This window comes from Calliopsis andreniformis, chromosome 10 (assembly GCF_051401765.1).
Source record: "Calliopsis andreniformis isolate RMS-2024a chromosome 10, iyCalAndr_principal, whole genome shotgun sequence".
NCBI classification, from domain to species: Eukaryota; Metazoa; Arthropoda; class Insecta; order Hymenoptera; family Andrenidae; genus Calliopsis; species Calliopsis andreniformis.
This window is the reverse complement of record NC_135071.1, coordinates 6,770,576-6,798,404: the sequence shown is the minus strand read 5'-3', so window position 1 is coordinate 6,798,404 and position 27,829 is coordinate 6,770,576. Positions and strand designations below refer to the sequence as shown.

Sequence of the window (27,829 nt, the reverse complement as noted above, 5' to 3'; positions counted from 1 at the left end):
TCTGCAATATATATATATTGCTTTATTTTTATACAAATTAAATACGCATAAAACTAAGAATATTTAAATTAAGCATTTGAAAAGGCATCTGTTTCACATTGATGACGATAATAAAGTAGCTAGAGAACCATTAAGGGGGAATTCCTGGGGTCATTCTAACCAACCTTTTCGTTTGCAAAAATGTCCTCTGAAGCTTTACTAACAAGTTATTAACCAAAAACATCGATCTATCAGAAAACGCGGATAGCGAGCGTTCGGCCGTTCAGTGACGGAGCACAAACTACTCGTAACGTGTGTTCTCGCCGTGCTTGAGCCTTGTACAAGAAACTCAAGATCTCTATGTTATTGCTCAATTTCTATTAAGCTATTGGGAGAAAAATAATGAAAAAAATCAGTGACACGTTAGCTATCGCAACACAAAGTATGGATTTTTTTCAGGTTTTTAAATTAATTACCCAAGCTGTAAAAAATAAAAGCCAAGGGAAAAGAATTAAAAAATGCCTATTTTGTATTGTAGCAATAGCGGAATAATAATCATATTAATTCAGCAGATAAATATTCACTATTGTTTTCAATTTTCTTCACAGTTTTCAATTTGATACGCCACAGATAAAAAATAAAAAGCAATGTTTTCGTACTTTCTGTTTCACAGCTTCCACCTTGCCACGGCACTCCGCATCAAAACAGAGGAAAAGGTTGTACCCTTCGGCGGCGGAAATCATGATCGATACTGACGATTTTTCCGAAGTCTCTTTCCTCCTGCTCTCGCATCGTTTTAGGCGCGACTTCTTAGGGGTGCCACTTCTTCAAAATAGTCGAATTCGATTTGTCAGTCGATATGACCAAAGCAGGGTCTTCCCCGGTCAGACTTTGTTCGTGGAAGTGGTAGTCTCTTCTTCAGGTCGAAAAAGTTGCAGACAAATTTATAGGGGAAAACAAAGGTATGTCCGATTAGCATAGGAGACAGTAACGAGTGTCTGGCAGATATGGACGTTCATGTTCACGAATACTGCCCTGCAAATTCGAAGGAGCCATCGGTACCTGAGATCGAAGGCCGCGAGGGTCGCGTCGCGATCACCCCTACAGACCTTTCGATATATCAACAAACCCGTCGATGAAAAAGAATACATCAATTGTATTCTCATTCATTAGTTACTTTAATGTCAGTGTCCTGCGACCGGCATGCATTTTATTACGGTGCAGACGTAATGACCATCTGATGTCGCTTTAAATCATCACACGAATTTCGTTACGTGTTTAAATATTCAGCTCAAGTGTTCCTGATTTTTTTCATAAATTGTCACCCAACAGTTCAAGAGAAGTTAGGCAATAACGTAGAGATTCTGAATTTATGGTACAAGGCACGATGACGGCGAGAGCAAACGCTACGCGTAGCTTGTGCGCGAACAGCCGAACGCTCGCTATCCGCGTTCTCTGATTGATCGATGTTTTTCGTTAATAACTTGTTAGTAAAGCTTCAGAGAACATTTTTGCAAAAGAAAAGGTTGATTAGAATCACCACAAGAATCCCCCCTTTATGGTTCCCGCACTTTGTTTGGGACACCTTGTATAATCCATACTGTAGGTGTTAAAAACTAGCAATAAGTAAACCGACGTAAACTTTCATCCGATTTGCTTGAAATTTTTAGCAATGGTTGTTAATACTATTCTGTTCGTTTACACGTACCGAATTTTTGGTTAAATGATGTACATATATTTTTATTGTTGTTTGGGGGGCCCTATCTTATGAGTTCCGAGGCAACCTGTGCGTAAGTCCGCTACATAATATGTAAATACATATCTAATAAATATGTTTCAACTTTTCTGCACGATAAGTACATATGTATTGCATATATTCATATGTATACGTATACATATTACGTATTCATTTACATAGAATTAAAATATCGTGTCAGACGTTGCGGGTAGCCGTTGCGTCCAATGCACACAACACCGCACAACATATAAGAAAATAAATACAGTGGATCCCAACACACAGAAACGTTATGCGTGTCCGACGCTTCATCAAAGGTTTAGACAGTGGAAATTCCTCGATAAAGTACAAAGAAACAAGCAGAAAAAAGTTCAAATGTATGTACTTATATGTTGGATATGCATTTATAATGGAAAATTTGTATAAAGAAATTGCGATATTTACGAAGTACTGTAACATGTAATTTAAATGTTTAAAAAAAATAATTCTTTTCATATTGTGTACCGTAGCTGGGATGTTACTTAGAATAAAATTATAATCCGTAGCTATCCAACCGGTTGTTTTCAGGATACTACTAACTTCTGGACATATACGATGTGATAGAGCGTGTGATACAACCGGAAAAGGATGAGGACACACGCATGTAAAAATAAACCGAAAGCAGAGAATACAATTCTTTTTATAAGGTACTTAGTTTTCAAAAAAATTAAATTTAAAGATTCGACTAATATATGTGTACCTCACTATTTCCGGGATTCACATATGTATAACAGCCATTATTTTCGATTTGTCTTTACATGTAGACGCCTTTCGCGGTTATACCACGCGTCCTACTAGAGCTTGTACATAGATTGGTTTTAGTTGTTAATAAGAAATACTCATTGGCACGAGGTATTCCATAAAATGTCATCGTTTAGTTTCTGGATTCGTCCCTTAAAATTTCATACAACCCTCAAGGGATCACATCGAAGAGTCTTCGTTTAATTATAAATTGAAAAGTGAAAATATTTGGACTTTCCAAAAGATTGCGCGTGGTTCATGTCACTTGTTCGCGATGTGGACAACCTTTCAATTTCAAGAGCAAGAAAGTAAGGTTCACTGCACATTCGTCTTCTCTTTTGATTTTCCGAAGCTGTTCATAGTGGCCCGAAGCGCCAAGCTCATATAGGAGCTCATGGGAAAGGAGTGATTCAGGGGGTGATTTGAAACAACTTTTTCCTTAGCGAAAATGTTAGATGAGGCTTCGTTAACGTAAAAACACGAATACACAATTTTTTTGTTTAAGGATAATCAAGAATAATAATTACTTGATATGAGAGGACAAGGAATACGTAAATTTCCTATTCGAAGAATTTTTCCAAAGAAGCTCCTTCTACTCCCACGTAGTTTCCCATCGTTCTATTATGAATTCACTCCCACTACGATAACAAGATTGAGAGAGAAAAAAATCAGAATTCGCCGAAAAAACACGTGCTTTGCAGAAGTGCTCATGCGGTGGCGTGCGTAATGAAGGGACAAATTTTCAATAATTCATGTCGCCAATTTGGGTATCACAAATTCAGAGTCCACATCGGCAGTTCTCCTAATTAGGTGCTGCCTCGTTTATACAAACCCAACTAATGTGTTACGTGTTTCACAGTGTTTTATCGATAACCCAACAAAAAGCACTACTTAAGGCACGGGATTTACGGGAATCGACTTTTCTTCCTTGTATGAGAAAGTTTTGAGCTGGAAAAGGATCCACTCGAAAGAAGAAAGTTCGGTACAGTGCGGTCTGATCATGATTTCGTTCAAAACACTCTCTAAATTACACAAAACTGCTTAAATTCCATGGCTTTGAATCACGACCAGACCGCACTGCATTGAACTTTTCTTTCGAATGAACCCTTTCCTAGTTCAAAATCTTTTCATATAATGACAAAAAGTCGATTCTCGTAAACCCATGTCTTTATATAATTTCGTCGGCAGTGTCACTCTCTTAACATATTTGATTGTACCGTCTTAAAAGATTTTTCCAATATTTCAGCAATGTTATAGTTACCTTCAGGAGTGCGAGGCTGTACCATGCCTTTAAAGCGGTTATACGCTTATAACATCAGACCAAAACGGATTTTTAGACATAATTGAGGGTCTTTTAGTGAAGTCTGCATTTAGAGTGAGATTTGATCTGATACTTGTTAACAAAATGTGGTCATACGTATGTAGTCTCCTTCGTTTTCGCTGTTTCGGTGTTCTTGGAATTTTTTATAATTGGAAATAAAGCCATCTAGTAAATTCAACATTTTCACATGAGATAGTGTTTCATATTTACTAAAATTTAGTAACATAGACTGTGATTTACTAACATAAAATTCGGTAGACTTCAACCCAATTTGAACACTTAAGGCAAATTTAGTAATTTTGAACCAGGTATTATTAAAGTGTTAGGTCAGGTATATTCTTTCTAATTGACACATCACTGGGAGAGACATTAAGTTTTAATTCAGTGTTATTGCTTACAGTGTATATTCGACACATAAAATTAACTCCCGTACTATTTGGATTCATTGGAACCGAAACGTAATTTTAATCTTTAATACTTTATAATTAAGACATAAGGTGATTTGAACAGAATTCCCTAAATTTTGATAACAATGATGATGTGCACTGATGCTGACATGATACCTAAATGGGTTGTAGTAGTGAATGACTTTGTATAAAGTAAAACTAACCCAAAACCAACCAATAGAACTGCAAATGATTGTATTTAGAAAACTATTGTATTCATTCTCATAAATTTCATTTTCACAGTTGTACATATACATCCAGTCTAGGCCTTTCAACATTTCCTACTCTTTTTTTAAGAAAAACCTAATACAAATCCAACAGATGTGCAAATAGAGTTACATATAATTATACATATTGCATTCAATCTTAGAAAGGCAAACTTGCAAATCAAAGTACATTATGCATTATTCCGCATAGTTATTGTTAACATAATTTTTGCTTTCACTTCTGAACAAGTGATACACTTCTATTTTATCTTAAAATTTTCATCTTCGTGTCAGAATTTACTCAAATGAAATCTAAATTAGTGTCTATTAGATCCACAATAAATAAATACCATTTCGATTACTAGGGGTAACAAAATTTCACTTATTTGTACATGTATATTAATTCTGAGATTCGTATAAATCCATATTTTTATGTGAATTTGATTTTGATTAATAATAACTAGACTCCGGATTTTAATGCACTTATAGGAATTTTAAATGTACAAAAAGGTACAGAATGCTTATAATATTCAAAAATACATTTAAAAACCATGGAAAATAGATTGTAAATTGTACTATTTATAAGATGAAGCAAATTCTTATTCAGGTTAGGAATAGAAATTGCATAAAAATCCACAGACTAGTAATAACTATGTCCACTTGCATTTGATAGACTCATTTTGAACGCAAGCTTGTACTATATCCGTCGTTGGGCCACAAATAGGTTTATCGTACGTGAGAAATAACTACCGAGCAAATAATTTCATTGCCATGCATGTAATAGTATTGCGGCCAGTAAGACCATCATAAAGTAATGCATAATACAGATGCTATGTAGAGTGTATTAGGTATAACTTTCTTTCTGAAACTGCACTTTATTCGATACGAGAAATTGACTACAGAATGTTCTCGAATTTATATGAACTTTACGCGTGTCTAGCTCATTTTCAGGTAGATACATACATGTATCAGTGAACATAAATCTAAATTTTTAATAAGGATTATAATTTCTATTTTATGTTTACAAAAATAGTGTCAACGAATTAGTAAAGTTCTTTTGAAACAAGTAAATCTAAACATGATACGAATCGAAGTAATATTAACAATAATCAATTCAAAAAGATTCCTTCGGATTAGTAATCGAAAATTAAATATAGGTAATTCAATTTGTGTCGTGAGCGAAATTATGTTGTAATGGAAAAACTTCACTAGTGCATAAATCCTATATATTTTCGAAAGCTTAGGATACAATAATCCGTTTTCTTTTTCAAAATTAAATATTATAGACATAAAGGATATATCTAAATCTAGGGATATATTTAAATGGTAGGCACCCACTAAAATTGCAATTTCTAAAATAGAAGACAGGCAACAATCAGTAGTCAAAGTGACACAGAAAACAAAAGTATTAAGAAAAAGTTCAATTCAGTCAGGTAATCAAAGCATGCTGTTAGATAAGAAAACTTCTGGCTGAAAGAAAAAATTCTAGCCAGAATCTCGAAAATGCGCATGATTGTGTATCTCGATAATAACGCGAAGCTGCATTTCTACCTGCTGTATTATGTACATCATACCAGATTACCAACTAAATACGCGAAATAACTTTGTCCAGCCAACTCTGACAGGTACAGAATTGAAACTGAATGCGTCTGAGCATCGTTAATGGGAATTTAACACACATCCGAATATTACGTTGCTGGAGAACGTTTATATAACACGTGTTTCTTAAATAGTGATGGAATTGATATTCGTATAGTAAAAGGAGACCCAATAGATAAACTACAATCCACAGGATGGGCCACTTAATTTCATCACCTGAAAAATCTCGCATGTTTTTGATAATATAAAAAATGTATTAAATATTAAAATATTTTAATATTAATACACAATATTAAATACTATTAATATTACGTAATATTAAATGGTAATGAATAATAGTTATTACCTACATCGTAAGTGAACGTGTAAAAGCCGTCTGAAGATCTCTAATGTTTATTTAAATAGATCAAACAGCATGGTACTGTCGTGACGCCAAGTATACTGTGTACTACCGGACACATTGTTTGGATTGTTAGAGTGTCATATATGAAAAACATTAATCATGTATATCATTAGATCCATAGTTCAGATTTAAAATCCAATGGTATTATCGCAATATAATGTGGGTATGATCTTTCAATTAAGCCTAGTCTCATCAAAATCAGTGCATCTGCATTTATTACTGAGATTTCATAATGCGATTTTGAAAAGTATAACTTTTAAGATCATCTTTCAAGTTCAGAAGACGTTGATCCATTTTCTAAGCCTTTAAGATTGAAGTGCAGGAGTGAGTGTATTATCTCACAATCAGTTATGTCTGACCGAGCATAAATTTTCTGGGTTTTATATCTTTGCCGTTAGGTGGCTTTAGCTACGAAGCTGTCATCAGGAGACGCTACTGCGTTGTTTCTTATTTGCTTTACTACGTCTTATTTATTTATTTATTTACTTATCTACTTATCTATCTACCTAGCTTTTATATGTGCGGTAACTATTTATTATAAGGGCTGCACCTCCGATTTTGATGATATTCAAATATATTATAAGGACGTTAATTGAACAACTTTTTCTTTTGAAAAAATTTGCGGACTGCTATAATTTCTGAGATATTTGCAAAAAATTATTGTTGCTATTACATTGTATTCTATTTATACACGCACTCACCAAATACATTGCCTTGAGGAAGTTCAAGATATCGAAATGTGGGCGGGAGAACTGCACCTTCATCCCGTAGAAGAGCCTAACCCAGACCAATTCTGATCCGTCTTTCTTTTCCTGTTAGGAGAATATTGTTATGTACGAAAACATTATAGAACATATGGAATGAACATTTTGTTGATATTCACCGTTGAAATTGGCCAAGTTTAATCTTTTAGTTTACCTGTTACACAAGCTACGTGCTGGTTGCCATGACGTGTTCATAGAAACAAGCATACGCTGCCGTGGATGTGCACGTACAGGCAAAAGTCTTTGGAATAGTAATAATAGTTTTTTGCAAATATCTCGGAAAATAAAGCCATCCGCAAATTTTTTTAAATGGAAAGTTGTTCACACTAGTGCCTTTTATAACACATTATAAAATCATTAAAATGGGAGGTAGAACACTTGTAATAAACAATTACCATCTGTACTTCTTCATATATGCATTCATATATTTATTTAGCCGATTAATGTGGGGGGGGGGGGGTGTCATGAAATTAAAGACCTGATCCCTAGGTGGATTGGAGGGTTGGGTCAGTCTGGAAATAGTGCCCGAGAGATACGGAGTGTATTTTGTTATGATTGCGTAGTGCATCAGCGTTTGTATTACAGTAGGATATAGAGTGTGATGGTATGAGAATAAAAGTGAGGTACCACACAAATCGTGAAACTGTGAGTGAAAGGAGTTCACGCAAAACGATTATAAAGAAAACAAGTTCGTAGAAGAATGAATGAATAAATATACTCTCAATTGTAAAATCAAATGTACTAAATAAAGATGGAAGAAGCATATAAATATGAAGACATACACGAATACCATCAAAATCGAAATCATGATATGTAAAGTGAATTGCAAGATAAAAGTACTGAAATTAATTATATGATATATTAATTCTATAATTAATATTAATTATCTTTTATTAAATATCTTTTAAATTAAATATCTTTTTAAAAATCTCAGTCACAAAAATATTGGACTACTGACAAAGGATGAAGAAGGAATCTTAAGTGGAAGAGATTGGTTGCACTATGGTCACGTAGACATTTTTTAGGATATCGTTAAAAGTTTTATCAATTATGCACCACGTGATACCAGCAAGATACAGGTTTCTGAAATGATTGGCCCCGTTCTATCATCGCATGAAGATCATATACAAATATTGTTTAGTGGGTGTTCTGACGTGAATAAATAGTGGTTTGTCACTATTATGATGGAAAAACAACCTTTATTTATGATTTATTAAACACAAAAAGCAAAATAATGATCTTGAGATGTTTTTAAAAAGATTCTATGCATTTTATGATACTAATGAGGAAACTGTTCGATTTCCAACAATTCAACAGCAATTAAATTCTTTCGTTCATACGTCCAATCAGGGTGAACTACGATCATAGAAAAATGCGTTACCATTTGCTTAATATGTTCAAGTTCTATTAATTAGTTTTACATTTCCCTAAAAATATTGCACGCAGTTCTGAATTAAAAGTTCTTCCCTTACAGATAATACAGGTGCTGTTTAAAAGTTGCGAAAGAACACATTCGGTACAGAAGTAGAAAATTTGATAAGGTTTGCGGTACGCAAAATCATAGAGTAGAACTCTACAGTACCCAAGTATCTAACCTTGAGAATACGGACGTTGATAGTAGATGGAATGCTCTCTATGGCAAATCTAAACATACGTTTAAACCAGAAGCCTATTTTTCGGACATTCTCTACAACGTTTTAATGTTTAAAGATCCTATTATAATAAACGAAAATGGCTAAGCTGTGAATATTTTGCCATTAATAGAAAACGACAATGGAGGTGGGGCGTGTCGAAGTGCGATGTTGTGACACGCGATGACAAGTGATGTTGCGAAGCGCAACGCTGCACGATGACAACAGCGAGCCAGTAAAAAAGAAAAGAATCGAGAGCGATTTTTCAAAAAATTAGGGGCTCAGCGTAGATCCCCAGTCTTTAGGCATTCGACAGACATACATATACCGTCTCGCAAACTTGTTACCGAAAGTTTCAATCGATTGTTGAGGTTTACAAATCGACTGTACATTCCTCTACAAACCTTATTCAAACACCAAAGAGCAAAATCAATAAAGCCATAGATTTGTAACGACCTGTGCAAAAAAGACTGCGTTATTCTTGATCAGTATCAACAATTATTAAGAGCTATTATTCAGTGTAGATCTCTGACAAATCTGGAAAGCATAATAAACATTTTGGACTGTTCATAACTAGTCACTCGGATATTTTTCTTCTCTTCATTTCCTCTTGCACTTACTATTTTAGCTCCTCATTTTCTATTAATTGACAACATTTTCGATTAATCAATTCCTTAATGTACGATAAAAAAAATTGGTCGCATTGGACAATGCACTCAAAACCTACGATATAGAAAGCTTAGTAGAAGATGCACAAGTTGCATAGGAATGGGCAAATTCTCTGATGTATGATGAAGTGGAAATTGATCTAAACGAGGACAAAATACTTTTGAAATTTTCTGCAGCATTTCAATGTTTGACAAAATAATGCGTACATCCACCTCAATTAGTATGTGTGTCTTGCGAAAAGTTACTCGGCTGAAATGACATTACTGATATTACCAACCTAAGAAAACCTATAGAAAGTAGACATTGAAAAGGTTTAATGACGCATTTACAGAATGGAAATGCATCAATTAATTACATTTACCATTACTGTTTAGTATACTTCTGAAAAAACTCTATATCGCCACTTTGTACTTCGAATAACCTTTTTGTGGATGACATATCTCCACTGTTTACAACTTTGAATGACTATGAAAGAATGTTAATACAGAGGGCGAAGGCATTTCAGTATGTGTGAAAAATGGGCACGGTTATAAATAAGAAAAATGTGCTACATCAGAAAATGATTCAAAAGTAAAAGAGAAGAGCTTCCATTTACTATTGTCGTTGGAAGAAATTTTAAAAAAGATATGTCCAGCAACTATTCCAGTAAACATTTTCAATGACAGTCATTAATGGATGTTTAACATCAGTCGACTCTTCCATTGTTATCACTCGTTCAGGTTCACCCGAGCAACCAACTCCTATCTGCGCAATTCGTCTTCTCATATAATTTTGAGAATTTTAACAATGTAGGAATGCATACAACAACTTAAATAAATTCAGTTTAATAAAAATAGAAATGTCAATGAAAACTAATGAGTCCTTTGAGGGGAAACGAACTTTCTTTATGCCCTGTCTAGCTCCCGCAGACTGTTTCCTGAATATTTCAATTTCTAAACAATCACTTCCCTCTTTCCTTCAAAGGCTATATGCACACACTACACACCAGTCACGCGTTTCCGTTTTCAGTGGCATTCTTCACATCAGTTAAATTTAGGACGTCAATATAATTACATTCGAATATATACTGCGTTCACTGAGAGAACGCAGTCGTTTCACGCAGATAGCTTCCATTGCCCCGACTGACTTTTCCACTGAGATTGGTGAAGGATTCAAGAGCCTAAAAGGACACGCCTTGCTTCTTTCTACTCTGTATACCTTGTGTCCAAATGAAACAAATGTTTCTATCTATTAATAAACAATATTTATTGAGATATCAATGTATAAGAATCCACAGCTTATTTGATTATAAAGAAACAGCAACGGTAGAACTGTTTCCTGGATTTCCTATAAAATGTTCGATGCGACCAGGTAGTTTATGACACGGGAAATCTAGGGTCGTTTATGGTATTGCAACGCAGTAAGAATACTAACTAGTACCAGTACGTTTTCGGTCGACAGAGACGATATTCAAGAAGATTTTTATTTGCTAACAGAGCCGCATTAATACTTTCGGAGAAAACTAAAATCTAAAAGAATATCGTTTGCTTGCTCAAAATTTCTTTCACACCGTTTATGCGCTAACACTTGAAGAAGTGACTTTCTTTAGAAATGGTAGGATCTCCAAGGGCCCAACAAGGGGTTCATGGGTAGGGATGTGCTCGGGAGTGACAGAGCCAATAACTAATGAGCGTAGGCGTGAACTGCGCAAGGGGTACGAAAACACGTCAACCGACAACTGCGTTCTCCCAGTGAACGAAGTATAGAATTAAACGAATAGAAATAAATCGAGTTGATCTAGAAATGTCAGTATAACAGTTACCCTCGTTATTAACAATCTGCGACATACAATATGCCCGATTAATTCTCTAAGTATTAAAAATAAAAAAAAAATGTTTCAGACAAAAGTTGTATGGCATTAAAAGACAAATGTGGCGATGACAATGATTTAACCCTGAAATAACCTTGGAGAGCCGTATAAAAGTTACATTTGAATTTTTTTAGTGAAACTCTACATTTTCCACTGCATATTCTTGTACCTGACATCGAAACATTTTCAAAACACTACTTGTACGTGTATTTTGCGTAAACCATTGTTGCGTTATTAACTTGTAAAGTTGACATGTCGCCGGCATTAGCATTATCCGATGTACTTAGTGGGCCCTTTTGTAAAGAAGTTCAATTGCTATAAACACAGGAATACTACAGAAGAAGTAGACACTTTTATATAAATCAAACTGTTGTAGGTAAAAACAAACAGATAGTTTACGTACTTTTGTGGTTAATGTCTAAGTTTATATTAATCGGTTATAGGTGCTCTATGTGTGCATCGAGGGTGCAAATGTCAATGCGATAGTTCATTTCGACAGGAGTGACGAACTGACGCCCCGCGGGACCGTTCGTTACCCATAGACCGTAGGAGAGCAATCTATAGTGGAAAAGAAATTTGTCCCGCCTGATTATTATTACTGTTAAAAGATTATGTTGTCATTATTATCAATGAACTTCTTTAAAAATGGGCCCATCGAGTATTTTTTAGTCAAGTAAGCTACTAACTGTAGCACATATTTTTGTAAGTTGATTTCGTATCATAAAAATGAAGGCTTACTTCATAGGGTGAAATATGATCATCGTGTAGCATGCGCAAAGTAGCGTTAAAAATATTTTTAATGGGAGACACACTGTAGCAACAGAAATAAAGTTACATTAGTGATATTTGTTAGGAGTACAATATTGACAATGTTTTGGTAGAAAATTAAATTCCTGTGATTGACATTTTCCAATGATTACAATGAATCTGTGTGCCCTAATATCTTAAATTAGTTTTTTCAAATGAATGATGCTTTGTAGGAAATTGGTTTCTATAGGATTCATATATTTTTTAATATATTAATCGATCCAACTGGTCATTTTCTACAAAAAAGTATTAACCCATTTATGCTGAAAAAACATCGGCTTAGAAGATATATACATTCAGTAATTGAAAACATTGAAATTTAAGTATCTAGTAAAATGGTTTTTAGACATAAATAGATTAATACTATTTTTGCAAAGAATGATTAGATAGATTTATTGATGTATTAAAAAATAGTGATTTTTAAATCTAATGATTTTTATGTAGTAGGTGCGTTATATGTGTAATTATTTTTTTTGTAGATAAATAAAAAAATATTGTTAAAAGAGCCTTGTTAGACGTTGCGGCATGATCAGTAGTGAAAATACTGTAAAAGGTGCACGAGTGTGATTGATTGAAAAAGGTAAAGAGGTTAATCTGTGTATGATAGATATTATACATTGCTTTTAGTCCTGTGATTCATTAATTTAGTTATCTGTAGTATCGGAATGTACATACTTCGTCGAGAGGAAGCAGAATCGTTATAATTCCTGTCCAATGAAATCTTTATTTTGATACTCGTAATTTCATCACGTTATAAATGTATTGATTAACCATTGCAGTATTTATCCGTGTTACATTTAATTGCAAGATTAAATAAAGTTTCTAGTAAGTATGTTAAAATGTATCTTTCATTTATTTAAACTACCTCAATTATGTGTGTATACGAAGTACTCAATTTTTCGAAAAACTATTTAATAATTTGTGAAATCCGATGTTCGCCTCAAAAAACTTATCTTTTAAAAATAATTTATTTTATAAACTCAATAAATGATAGCACAGCATATGTATAATGCATATCCTGCCAGCAACCCCATGAATTTTGTTAACGCTTTGTAAATAGCGTTAGAAATGAATTAAGTAAAAAAATAGTCGTAATTTAATAAACAAGGAAAGGTCTAACCTTCGGATAATGAACTCAAGTCACTTGAGACGTGGCAGATTAAAAGTTCAGTCACAGTTTATGATTAACTACAGTTACCATTTAATCAAATCTTACCGCATAATAATATAATTGATTTTTATGAAAATTCAACAACCATTTGATGCCTAACAAGGAAATATGGCGAGATGTAAATCTCGCTGATTTTGACGAAACTTGATAGGATTGTAGAGCAACCGAAAATATTTGATACGTATTTCTTTTATCCGCAGTAATTCATATTAAGGGGGTGAAAACTACCCCCAATTAGAGTTGGAAAACATATTTCGCTTAATATCTCGAAAACTAGTGTATGTAACAAAATGGTATAAATGGGGTGATTGCGTATTTTTGAACGACGAATTCACTTGTGTAAACAGTTTTTGAAAATATCAATTTGTTTAAGAAATACATTTAAAAAGAGTATATTTTCGTTGTTTTCACTGACTAAATGTTGATCGATCATTTCCCAAATTTGTATGCGAATACTATGAACTAAAACACAAAATACGGATAAAATAAAGTTTTGAATTTTTACGTTATAAACGAAATAATAGTATTCCTAGACTACATTTTTTGCGGAATCGGAGCCTGAAACGAGTGATTTTAAAAAAACTATATATCCTTCTAATGTTTTCGTCATTATATTATAATACACTTTGTTTATTGTTTACTAAATATATAAATAATAACATTGCTAATGAATACTCTTAACGTCTGGCACTCGTTGCAAACGGTACGAGGGGTTCAGTGTCAGTGAGCCTTGCATAGATGAAAATATAGGAAGTAAAGCTGGTTTATAGATCATTTTCTGTCAATAATTATTAATTGCTATATGCAAACAATTGGAATTTCTTCAGAAAATGTGGTTTAATCGAACAAATTTACAAGAAAGTCCTATAGTCGAATAATAATTGATAATGACTCATAATCTGCAGGTTCCGGGTTAAAATATCGCGAGAGGTTTTTACTTTTTCTTTCAATTTTTATTTTAAATAATTCTAGTTTCCGTATACCTTTTCACAGATTAGTATTTTTTTGTAATAAAAACTATTAATCTTGTTTAAAAAATGTTTCGAGCTGTCTTGTACTTTGGACATAGAATCATCCGATTATCCGACGAGAAGACAAAATCGCGAATGGAAGGATGTTTGAATTATGTTGAACAATTATACTTAAGTTGAACCATGTGTCGTCTACGTTTAAAAAAATATGGTAGCTCTGAAAAGCGCAGTTTTTGTTGTAAGATATGTCATCGGTGGTATCTTTACTGTAGAAGCTGGAACGAATCAAACACATTAATATCATTCTACGTAATTATTACAAAAATGTTTTCATCATCTTAACATGAATTAGAGCCGATAAAAAAATACATATCGAATATTTTCGGCTACTCTACAATCCTGTCAAGTTTCGTAAAAATCCAAGATTTACACCTCGCAATGTTTCCTTGTAAGTCAAACAAGCATTTGCAGACAAGATAATTCTCTCAAAAGTATCAAATTATAACTGCGTTTAACGTTGTTAATACTTTCAAAAATATTTATGAGCAAGTTTTATAATTTCCCAATATACAGGTTGCGTGTTATATGTATGTATAGCGCAAACGGTTTGAAAAATAACCCGCTGGCGTCATCAACTTGTCCGTTGTCAGGGTATCAAAAAGTATTCAGCTGAATTCGTATAAAAAAAGTTGCCCATTCTAAATAAAATTCAATACAGAAGTAGATTATTTTATAGAACCTGAATATTGAAAATAAAAAGCCTATGAAAGTATCCTATACTTCCAACAGTACCATATTTTACCTCAAAAGCATGTGACATGTATTGTTGTCCACTTTTTCCCTAAACAAAAGCAACTTAAACCACTGTTATCGACATGTCATTGCAAAACACTTGTTTAGGAAGCAGTATAATGACACATATGAAGACAAAAATTCAGTAAGAAGAAATAGTATTAAGACAAAGTTCTTAACAAGTTTTTTAATAACTAAAAGTAATCTGAGTTATGGATAGAGTTATGGATTGTAATGTCTCAAGTTTAGCAATGTGGCTTTTGACTGCCATGCATCACATCGCGATGCCGTAGATCCAGATAGGCTTTATAATTGTTTTGTAGATTAAAAGTTTATTGTCAAGACTTAGTTTAGAACTTTTGCAGGTAAGCCAGTACATGTTTCTCCTTTTGATATGGGTTTGGTCGATTGTAGTTATAATATAAGTTAATTTTGAGTCCGAATGTAGTCCTAGCTATTTAACCGTTTTGGTTTGTGATACAGAAGTATTGTTAAACTTTACAACAGGGACAGTTCCTTTCTTTAACGTAATGTGCTTACACTTGTTCGTGTTTACTTTTATTTTTCACCGATGCAACCATTTTTCTAGCCTTACGAGATGTTGTAAGATATTTGACGCTGGCATAGAGTGGTTATAGATGACTAATATGACTGTGTCGTCTGCGAATGTGAACGTATTGGTTTCTCTCATGGTTCTTTATTTTAGATAGGATTCGATGAGTTTATAGTAAGGCCTAGGAAATGTTTAACTAACTTTGTGCAGAAGTCCCTGTGCCAAACTTTTTTAAATGCTTTTCCTATATCTAGAAAAAGAGCCGTGTAGTGTGTAGTATTGCTTATATTCGAGAAAACTCTCGTGTAAACCCATTTGTAAGTCTATGTATCTGTTCTATTGTTGCATGTTTATTTTTGAAGCCACATTGATGTGATGGCATTAGATTTACTCTGTGCTTATCTTTTTCATTCTCGTTGATATTATTCTTTCCAATACTTTCGATAGTGTGGGTAGCAGAGAGATAACTCTATAAGATGATGGCAAGTGTAGGTATTTGTTAGGTTTATGTAGCAGAATAATCTGTGCTGCTTTCCAATTAATGAGGAAGTATTGGGTTCTTAAAATAGCATTAAATATTATGATTAACATTCTGACAGCCTTAGGTCAGAAGGTAGTCATTACCTTAAGTATGTAATAGAATCAAATATATTCAACACACATTACAGAAGTCACATAGTTCCAAACAAAAGTTTCTTTTACCACACAAAAACAATTTCAGGCTAAAATCACGCGTGGTAGCTGCACATGCACGCATAGTATAATGGAAGAATCACGAGGAACTTGGGAAACTTGACCACAACTGGCGAAGATCATACAAAACGTTGGAAACAGCTGAATGTGACTTTTACTTTACCACTGGCATGTAAACATTTTATAACACAGAAACATTAAAATCACTCATAAGCACTGTGCGTTGTACATCTACGGGTGTTAGCGAATAAAGCGAAAAAATTCAACTTTCGTACAAGGCGGTTATACAGAATTGATCTGAGGGTTGAAAAATGGAAGAGTATTTGTGTTTGATCTTTATATGTTGTGAGCCACATCAAGGTACTTAGCGGTATGTAACCTAGCAGTAGAAGCAGTAAAAGACACTTCGTGAGACACCAAGCAGTGTCCTCACTGAAGCAACAACTACAAACTTTTTATTGAACTTTTGTTGAAGAGCCGCTGTTTTGTTCCATGTTACTTGGGGAAGTTATTGACGTGGACAAAATATTTCCCATTTTTCAAATGTATTTGTTAGACACTTTTTGGAATAGCTGTAATCACAGATAACAAAACATTCTTCAGTGTTACATTTGTTATTTCAGTGAGAACGCAGTTACAGGCTTACAGCTTGAGATCTCAGAATTCAGACTTCCTTTGACGACAAGCAAAGGATGATCTAACGCTTGTCAGTTAACCCAGACCTAATCTAGACCTCAGAACTCATCTGACTCCAAACAGTAGATGACCTAACATTTGCCAGTTAACCCCCGCATAATTTAGACTCTAAATCTCACTCATCTGCCCCAAATAATGCATGATTCTACACTTGATAGTAATCCAGCTAACTCAGACCTAATTTTTATATTCAACTTCACTCATCTGCGTCGTACAATCAACAATCCATCACTCATCACCGTCAGTTGTTAATAAATACGCACTCACCGGAACCGGTGGAGTTGTCTGTCCAAACACTTCCCGTGAACGTTGAAAGGAGGAAGATTGTTATCAGGAGCCGCGAGCGGTCCTCGATGATCCCTAGCACAAGTTTCACACGTTCACCGACCATCACGGCACCAAGTCAACGAGCGGATACGCGACCGGCATCCCGACTGAGATATCGCGCTTCGCGAGCACACAGACTCCTCTCACCACCTTCTTCCCTACCACGCTTCCTTTCCCGCCACGCGCAGCCGCTTCGATGCTAGGGGTTCCTAATTCTTCAGCTTGGCCACCCTCCCCAATGATTTCAATTCCTGTCACTTATCTCTTATCAATATGTAACGATTAATTATCGCTAGACCTCCACAATCCTCGGACGAAACTATTTACTTGTTAAGTATGAGCACCTGTGGAGTATATACTTACCAAATTTTTATATACCTTCCAAACTTTTAGATATTGAAGGAAATTTTACAAATATTTATGTACAGGGTGTTTCGTAAAATCTCGATTTTATGATGTATTATGATTTTATAATGTCTAGAGTTTATTCATCACCAATGTTAAACGCAACAGCCAGGTTTGTCAGTTGATTACATTCAAATCTTTGGGAAGCGGTTCGGTAGAAGTTACGAACATTGGTTAGAAATAACTTCGATGCTCATCATGTCTACGTCTAAAAATCTCAGAATGAAAGCTTTCGTTAAACGATAATGGGTGAGAACTTCGTAGAAAGTTTAAATTTCTTTTCCAAAAAACATCCCGCAGATGCGTAACTACCTTCACACTATAGAATTTGCCAATCAGACATAACACACAGCCATCCTTACACCATAGAATCAACTAATCAACACATGTAAAAACTGACTTCATAGACTAATAACAGAAAATGTGGAATATACTACAAAACACTTTTCTTAAAATCACTGTTGTACATACATATATGTATATGTAATAATATAGGACAGTAAAATACAGGACATTTCCAAAAATGTAACATTATAAGAAGGTAGGTTCTAGACACGAAAACAATGAAAAAAGTTCAGTGTTGCGTATGGTGTGCTACTCGCTTATATCTAGATGAATGGAGTCAATGTGTCTTGACCATTTACATGGCTTAAATATCTCTGTTTCTAGCAGGACCTTAAAGAGGGTAGTACAATGTGAAGGCAAGTAAGCACTAGACCAGTGTTATAGGTGTAAAAATTTTCGGGCATACGTGCATTTGAACTTTTTGTTGCTTTGTGTCTAGAACTTATATTCTTCAATAGTGTCTCACATTTTCGTTAATTTTTACACATTCTAAGCCAGCGTTTTACACAATACAAAATATGTAGCGTACAACTAAAAAGCAGTAATAGTCATCTTAGCGTAACACTTAAATATCTGTTATTGCCATTTCGGCAAGGGATGTTTTGTATCTTATTGTTGCATTATGAGGATCTGAAGCTTCCGTGAAATGCCCAAACTAGACATGACCATATTTTTCGAATGTCTTTTTTTAATAATTTTTTAACGAAGAACAAACAGCAGTTAAAATGTTCTGAAGGTTACTCGGAAAAGTGTCCTTAACAACATGTATCAAGGTCAACATTGTAGGAGTTTGCTCCCCTAAACTGTATTATTTCTTTCAAAGTTTACGCTTTTTTTTTAAATAACGGAAAGCATATCAGTTCCTCCGATTGATTTATCATTTTACTAATAAAATAAACTTTATTAAAAGAATAGTTATGTGAAATAGCCGAAGTTGAAAAAAGCCACTAAGCTGCATATTTACGAAATCTTTTTACGTGTCATAATATAGTTCAAAGATCCATCGCGATATACCTATCATCTGTAAATATCTATAAATTCTCATTAGTTGACATAAACAAGAACTGTTGTTAAAGTAACTCTGTGTGTGTAAACCAAAAAACAGTCTGCATAATACATGATAAACCTAGTTTGCACTTGAAAATAACTTGTAAACACACGTGCAATTCATGTTTCCATGTGTATGTGAAAAATCTACAGGAGTGAATAATGTTCTTCGGTAGGTAAGGATTACAGAATCGCACCATATGCAAGCACCGTATGGTTTCTTGTAAATGACCACGTTGGAAGGCGTGTCTGAGAGACTTGAAGGCGCCAGAAGACACACTGCCATTATAGTTTCCTACTTCTGACGATACTACCCCTTCTCGTTTCTTTCCTTTCGATTGTTATTGTTCCTGCCGCCAACAGAATCTTCAGAACAGATGTTTTAACTTGACAGTGTCTTAAAATAGCTATTTAAACATGAGAAAGTTATAATATTAATTATTTTCTGTTACATAATTTCTGGTTTGTTTGAGTTCCCAAATTCTTAAGGATTCTTAATTACATCGTTATTTACCCATAAAATTTATTTAGATAGAGTGATATGAAGATACATGTACGAATACACAGTAATTAGTATTGACTGCGCTCTTAAAAAAGTTTACCCAATGATGTTCTTTTTACTCATGAAGGATGATTATACTGAACTTTTCTATTTAATATGAAATATGGCAGTGGAAGATGCATACTACCTGGGATTTGTAGTAGAAAGATTAAAAAAAGTTAATAACACTTCTAAACAAAGTATAGCATATCTAGCTTTGCCGGTGGTGCAGTAGATCATCCGTCGAAATAGGGAGACTTATCTATTGAAGTGGAGGGTTCATCCATCGAAGTTAGGGGGTTCATCTTCTGTAGTCGTAACTCTCCTTCTTTAACATCATTCGCCTCATCGCCTCTTTTCGTCGGTTTGTGCAGTTTGCCAGCAAAGCTAGATTTGCTGTATTGTAGATGCAATTAACACTAGAACTACCATGGTTAATCTATGGCTATTTTTAACGATGTGCCACAACTACAAATGTCTGAAAACGTATATAATTTACAGAAATAACGTTTACTCATATGTTCTTCTTGTATTCTTCAGTATTAAGTGAGAAAGAAATAATGTTTGTAAAAAATAAACTGTGTATAAGGAATAATCATATCTGTCATTATGACTGGTTTGGTAGTTCTAGTGTTAATAATAGTTTTTATGAAGTTCAAATGATAATTTTTGCAACCCCTAGCATTTTTGAATGCTAACTAAAATTTGTTACATGCTTAATGTTGTTTTCTCCCTTTAAGCTCTGAATTATATGAGCGTTACTTTCTTATCTCAATTTTTATTCTACATACTTAAAGACTGTTGAAATAACATATATGCTACATATAAGTGTTCGTTTAGAAAATGATTATTATTAATTAATAATAATAAATATTAATATTAATTCTTAACTGCGGACGCTCAATTTTAAGATATTTCTTTTTTTTTTTATTATTATTATAGCATTTGAAACCTCCATGGAAATTTATTTTGTTTTACATTGTGGTTTTATAATGTATATTAGATGTTTAAATTAAAATTTTGTAGAAAAGAGAAGACGTAGAGACATGATGATATATTTGGTTTTACTACTAGATTAGATTCATACTGAGAGGTAGCTGTAATTTTATTTTTTGGAGTCAATTAATTTATTTCTTTGACGGTCATATAGCTTGCACCGCTAAACAACATGGTCTATGTCCTCACTTTCATAGTGGCATTTACATTTATAGTTATTTATGATGCTCACACGTGCAAGACAGGCCGCTAAATTATAATGGTTTGCTCTAATCCCATTTATTGTGACGACAAACACAGTTTTCTATTTTTAAGCCATGGAGTTTGTGTGTTAGTGTAATATTGTTTAAAGTACGCTTTTCTTTGATTATCCTTTCTACACTGAGTTTAGCTGCTTTTTTAAATGTTTCATTTGAGTTTGTGTAGGCGATAAGTGGAATATCTGGAGCATTTGATTCGGTGGCTGCTTTCGCGAAGCGATCTGCACTCTCGTTTCCTATAATACCTGCAACTAGTGTTAGATAGAATTTTTAATAGATAGGAGTTGCACAGATATTTTGTTCGTTCTTTAATTAACAATAGTTTAGAGTTTAGTCTCTACTATTAGGATATTGGTGGGTGTGGGCCTACGATAACCTAGAGCTAATCTTATTGCTATGTTTTATATTTTTTCCAGTTTGTTACTTATTTTCTTATATACGATAATTGATTGTATAAAACTTTTATACATTATAAGTAAAGTTTGTGGGTCAGAGCCCCACCATGTTCCACATAAGTATTTGATTAAATTTAATGCTTTCGTACACTTTCCAATAACTAATTCTGAGTGCGGTGTGAATGATATTTTGTAATCAAAGGTAATACCCAGAAATCTGGCAGTTTCGTTAGATTTTATAGTGTGATTGTTAATTTTGATTTCTGTGTTTCCTGGTATTATTTTCTTCCTGTTACATTTCTATTGTTTTAATTGCTTGTTCTAAAGTGTTTACTCCTCTACTAGTAATTGAGGTTTTTAAATACACTACTATATCGTCCGCAAATTGATACACTATAATGTTTTTAGATAACTTTTCATTGAGGCCGGAGACATATAAGATGAACAATAAAGGGCTAAGAACTCCTCCTTGGGTGACCTCCTTGTAGGAAAGTTTGTAATCTTTATCAAGATAATCAGTGAATATGTGCCTTTCGTGAGTTAGAAATTTTAAAAACTACAATATACTAGTTGAGCGTCCCAATAAAGCCAGTTTAGTCAGTAACATATTTGTGTTTACATTATCAAAGGCTCCTTGAACATCGAAAAAGGCTGCTAAAACCTCCTTCTTTTCAGAAAACGTTTCGCTTATTTTTAATGTTAAGTTTGTTAAACTATCTCTACATGATTTATCTTTTCGAAAGCTGTGCTGATTTTTGGGTATATTATGGAATTTAGCTCACCATTGCAGTCTAGTCAGGATAAGTGTTTGATAAGAGTTTGCATAGATATGAAGAGAGTGAAATTAATATTTTAAAAAAATATTAATCCACAAAAATGAAACCCAAAAAATATTAAACGTAAGGAAGATATAATTAAACAATACACCAAAAAATGTTCATTACAATTTGAAGGAAGTAAGGGAAGGAAGGGTGCTCTAAATTTCGGTAATTACAAAACCGCCAGAAAACATTAATCTATTTGAATTGAAGAAGGTATGGAAGTTAAAAGTACTTATCCCATTTCTACAGGGTGTATAAAAATGTTGTGATTTAACTGTCATGAGAGAATTCTACACCTTTAAAGCGGTGAAGATCTGTCAAGAAACCTTGCCGCAAAATTATTCTTCATAGGCTTCTTGAAGGACAAACTTTTTTATGATCGCATTGTATTCTGCTTATCGAGAGAAACAAACTTGCAAAAGAAACCATGGGTCACAATCTAATCGTTCCCATGGAAAATAGTTAGAAAGTTTTATTATTATCTAGACCGATTTTATTCATGTAGTATTTCCATTTCAAGTGACACATGTGATTTATGTTAACATTTGACTGTTTATTAACATAGATTAATACTGCAATTATGACAAAATGAAATGCTTCGACATCTTTCATGTACCTAAGGGGTAAAATATTCGACAATTTTCTTCTATACGCACCTCCTGATAAGTGAAACATAATGTGCAAATAAGATTATAGCCAATCATAGTCAGTAAAATAGTCCATCATAGTCAATAAAACAGTAATTCACAGTCATTATTACCTTTTTATGCAGAAAAATGTTTATATTCTATTCCTCCTTCTAATCGTAAATCAAAGAACAAAGGTCTGCTGAACTAACATTTTTGTTCTTTTTTCCAATGTGGAGATTGCACGAATTTCACGAAATAATAACATGGATCATGTGTTTCACTTGAAATGGAAATGTTACGTGAATGAGATCGGCCTAGATGATAATAAAACCTCTTAACCATTTTCCATGGGAACAATCAGAGGTTCCTTTTGCAAGTTTGTTCCTCTTTATGAGTAGAGTACGATGTGATCATAAGAAAATTTGACCCAAAAAAGTCGATGAAGGACAATTTTGCAGCAAAGGTTTTTGACAAATCTCCACCGATCCAAAGGTGTAAAATTCTCCCATGATAGGCAACACACAGCATGTTTATACGCTTTGCACAGTGTGCTCCACAACACGTTAATTAGAAAATCGCAATAAAACATTAATATTTTAAATGGATTCACAAATAACGAATACATGTGAAAATCAGAAAAATTAAACCTAAGGTGCACCTACTTGGCGGACCCCTTCTATCGAATTCAACTACTTGGAATTTTTACGTTTCAAATGTTCTTTTTCTGGGGACGTTGGGGAGGGGGGTTCATTTATTTTTGCTATTGATATGTAGAAAATTATTATTTCTGTACAATTTAGCGTCTCTGCGTGGCATTTTTTTATTCATCATGCGTATGTATTATGATTTCTGATAGTCTATTGTGATATGTTTTCTAAGATAAATGTACAGGGTGTAACAAAAATGTTGTAGTTCCTTGAAACGGTTGATTCGGGGGTGATTTGAAACAACTTTTTCCTTAGCGAAAATGTAAGATGAGGCTTCATTAACGAGTTATTAACGAAAAACACCAGCCAATGAGAGCGCGAGTTTGCCGCCCGAGCGACCGCGGTAGAGTCGGGTACGCGCTAAGCGCTACGGTTGTACTCCGAACAAGAAAGTCGGCATGTATCGAAGGAAATAGCATTAGTATGAAAACTGAAAGCGACATAACCAATAATACCGAGTCCTTTTTTTGTTTACCACTTGAAATGAATAATTAATTAAAATCGAGGAAAACTACACGCAACGTAAAAACACGAACATACAATCTTTTTGTTTAAGGAGAATCAAGAATAATAATTATTCGATGTGAGCGGACAAAATGAACGGAGAATTAGAGAATTAACGTTGAAGATAAAAAAGTTGAAAGTAGTCTGCGTTAGATTTAAAAAATAATAATCATTAATGAATTAAATGCAATTCACTTGTAGTTTGTAAACCTGTGTCACTGGGTCACTGTACCGATCCTGATCATCGACCGTCGAAATTATTTATATTAGGCTAGAATTTTTCCAGAGAAGCTCCTTCTACCCTCACGTAGTTTCCTATCGTTCTATTATGAGTTAACTCCCACTACGACAACAAGGTTGAGAGAGAAAGAAATCAGTATCCTCTAAGAAAGCACGTGCTTTGAAGAAGTGCACAACGAACGGACCATCAAATAGTTTTACAAAAGCGCTCACTCCACTCTTTTACTGCCTACGTATCCAATGCTTCGAGACAGAAAAGAGACACATCGTGCATCGGTCCAAAAGTGTTCGCAAAGAAGAGGAAGTCTTTTTCGTCCCCGAACAATAAGAGAAAAACTTTTAGCAACACGTATCGAGTTGTCGCTGCCAGGATCAGTCTAAGCACCTTAGCAGAGACCCGGGGCACACGTTTAGGTAATTTATGGCTTTATTGCTTTGGCTTCGAGGAAAACGTGACCTCGGAGATCTTCTTTGTACGTTATGCGAATATTTTCATACTAATGCTATTTCCTTCGATGCATGCCGACTTTCTTGTTCGGAGTACCACCGTAGCACCTAGCGCGTACCCAACGCTACCGCTGCCGCTTGGGCGGCAAACTCGCACTCTCATTGGCCGGTGTTTTTCGTTAATAACTCGTTAACGAAGTGTCATCTAACATTTTCGCTAAGGAAAAAGTTGTTTCCAATCACTCTCTGAATCACCCCTTTCAAGAAACTACAAGATTTTTATTACACCCTGTATAAGCGTCTTTGGCACGTCGTGACCAACGCGTTTGACGAATGTTACAGTCATCAGCATGCATCCATGTAGAATTCTTTTACATAATGAGACAGGTATAATGTCTTTTATGAATAGATTATTCATGATGAAGTATAGCACTAATAACTTTGTACGTCTTCGAAGCTATGTATTTGCAATGTCGTAGTAGACACAACTTTGATGTTATACTTATTAATTCTTGAAACGATTATTAATAATACCTGATTACTCATGAGCAATCTCTCCTCCAAAATTTAAAATTGTATTAATTCATTCTGTATTATGTAACAACTTCCCTCGTGTTACAGCATGTTGTTACAAGAGTCCCCAGTTTTTTATTTATTGCTCTTGTTATTTTTTTACTATTATTCTTATGTATATTAACTTCTCTTATTAATCATTTCGTTCAAAACTTGACGGATTTTGACAGCTTCCTAGCTACGTAGCTGAAGCCATTAAGTGGAGAAAATATGAAATCCAAAAAACCACCTAGCAGCAAAAACGTGAAAGCAAAAAAATGTATTCCTGTCGGACGAAACTGAGCATGTTAAATTATTCCTGCACCTAGAATTAATATCTCGATATTTCAGCTCTTCCTATTCCAATTTACATGTGTAAGGGCTCGTTTTATGCGCACGGTGATATTTAATAATGTGGCAATCGTTAAAATCGATTACACATTGTGTCAAAAGAATAAATCGCTATCAAAGTTTTTGGACATTTTGGTCGCAGAAAGCATACACTGCTAGCGTGATGTGCCACTCAACCACTTAGCGCGAGAGGCTTTCACGTCTTCTGATAATGCATAGTACTGTCAAGACTTAGAAGTTAACCTTACCTGCTCTCTCCATCGTGCATAATAAGACTGTGCAGTCGTTCAAAATACCTATTTTGCTCTAACGAAATCAAACGAGTTCCCTGCAAGCGAAACCTCTGTATCTATTACTAGTATTTTGTACCAAAAACACCTCATAGAAAGTCTGTCTCATCACAAATAGACACAATCGAATTAAAGCGATACATTGTAACTGAAAAATATTGTCGAAGGAAGAAGTTGTGAGAACCCACCATCCTGTCGCTAAATGAGGAAATGGATATAGCGTTCGACTCGCTTACTTCGAAAGCAACAACTAATGTTCCTATCAGTAAATGTACGGCCAAATATGGCGCCGATGTATTTAGGAACGCAACACAAGGCATCCTTGCTTCAATCTACCTGTATGACCACAAAGTTACATGTCGTAAATTGCGTTTGTCAACAACAGTTAATTGCCTCTGAGAATGTTACTCAACTATGAACAGCCTCATAATTAGGGCAATAGAACGTTAGAGAAATTCAATTATTTACCAGGAAGGAACGCAAGAAGATAAAAATTATTATTAACTATAAAAATCCTTAACCTGGGGACATATCGGAGTTCTATTGACTTTTTTATGGTAATCGGTATATATTGAAGAATGCCATTTTTGAGGGACCCCTAAGTTCGTTGACATAAAGGGTATTTGACGACAGGTGTCAGAAACTTTGATGGGAGATCTTACACGCTAAAATAAAACGAAAATGCATTTAAAGTTTTCTTTCAGAGTAGTTATAAATTGTTGAGAAAATCTTTAAAGCTTTCATGAAATGTGCCTGACTGACGATTTATACTACTGAATTCGCTGTGTCTGTTTCGAACTTATTCCACTCTCACTTCTCTGTATTTGACCTGAGACTTCTTTTACTGATTTCTCTGTGTCTGACCAGACTAATATACGTCTCGACGACCGTAGAACAAGTTACAAGTCAAACACATTTCATATGTATTTTAGCCGTTTTTGCAATAATTAATAACTTTAAAACGCAATCCCAAACACAATTTTGTCATTCTTGATTTTCGACCTTTGTTAAGGATTCAAGTGGGTTGCGATGTGGTCGACATAGAACAGTGTCGTTTGTGAGGAAGTCGATTTGTTACGCATTGTATATTTTCTTTAGCACTTGGATCTGGCAACAGAATGGTACGAACTTTCTTTTTTGACGTTGTCCAGCGAGATTCCCTCAACGGCAATTGACGCATCGTAGGCCCACACGCCGAGAAAAGAGGGACTTATAATTTATGGCCGATTTCTGGGACTTGAGAACACACAAGGTTTTGAGGTCCTATCGACAGGACAAAGACCGTGAGACTTGTAGGCGTAGTTTATTAGAAAAGTGTCTCGTGCTGTAGTTGGACAACTCTAAGTCGCATTTTTCTCGTTTTCCTGCTACATGCAATTTGGAGGGTGAATAGGAGGCGACGTCAACGGCTTTTGGTCGACAACGAGGAGACGCTTGCAAACAGTCGAATCGTTCGAATTGGTAAATCTAACGGATTTCTGAATATTTAGAACTGTTGAATTTGTCCGATTCTCGGATTTTTCGGATTGTTTTTTGTAAATGTATTGTTTGAATTTCAACTTTGTTTAAAATTAAACTACTTTGTTATTGTGTTTGCAAATTGAAGTTAATTTCCTACATATCCAATTCCACGAATTTTCGGAATTATCAATCTTAATTTGACATATAAAATCGCACCTTAAAATTTCTGACATCTGTCGTTAAACACTATGTGTAAATACTCAGATTACTAACTAGTTGTGAAGATTACTAAAGTAGAGTTATAGTAGAGTCAAGTAAGCTAAAAAAATAAGTCCAAAAAAACAATCTGTTCCACCGAACTTATATGAAGACGATACTGCCCATTGTTTAATAGTATTACTTTTGAGAAACCTCAAGTTGGATATTTGACTTTTTTCTCTTCACAT

General features: G+C 34.3%; 1 protein-coding gene across 1 annotated transcript in view; it reads right to left on the bottom strand.

Moving 5' to 3' along the window:
• LOC143184520 (neurotrimin) overlaps positions 1–17,466 on the bottom strand; it is a 275,768-nt gene extending 258,302 nt beyond the window's left edge. The window contains exon 1 of the mRNA XM_076386814.1: positions 17,333–17,466. Within this exon, the coding sequence (XP_076242929.1) occupies positions 17,333–17,456 (124 nt within the window). The 5' untranslated portion in view covers positions 17,457–17,466. The remainder of the gene's footprint in view (positions 1–17,332) is intronic.
• Positions 17,467–27,829: the final 10,363 nt, after the last annotated feature.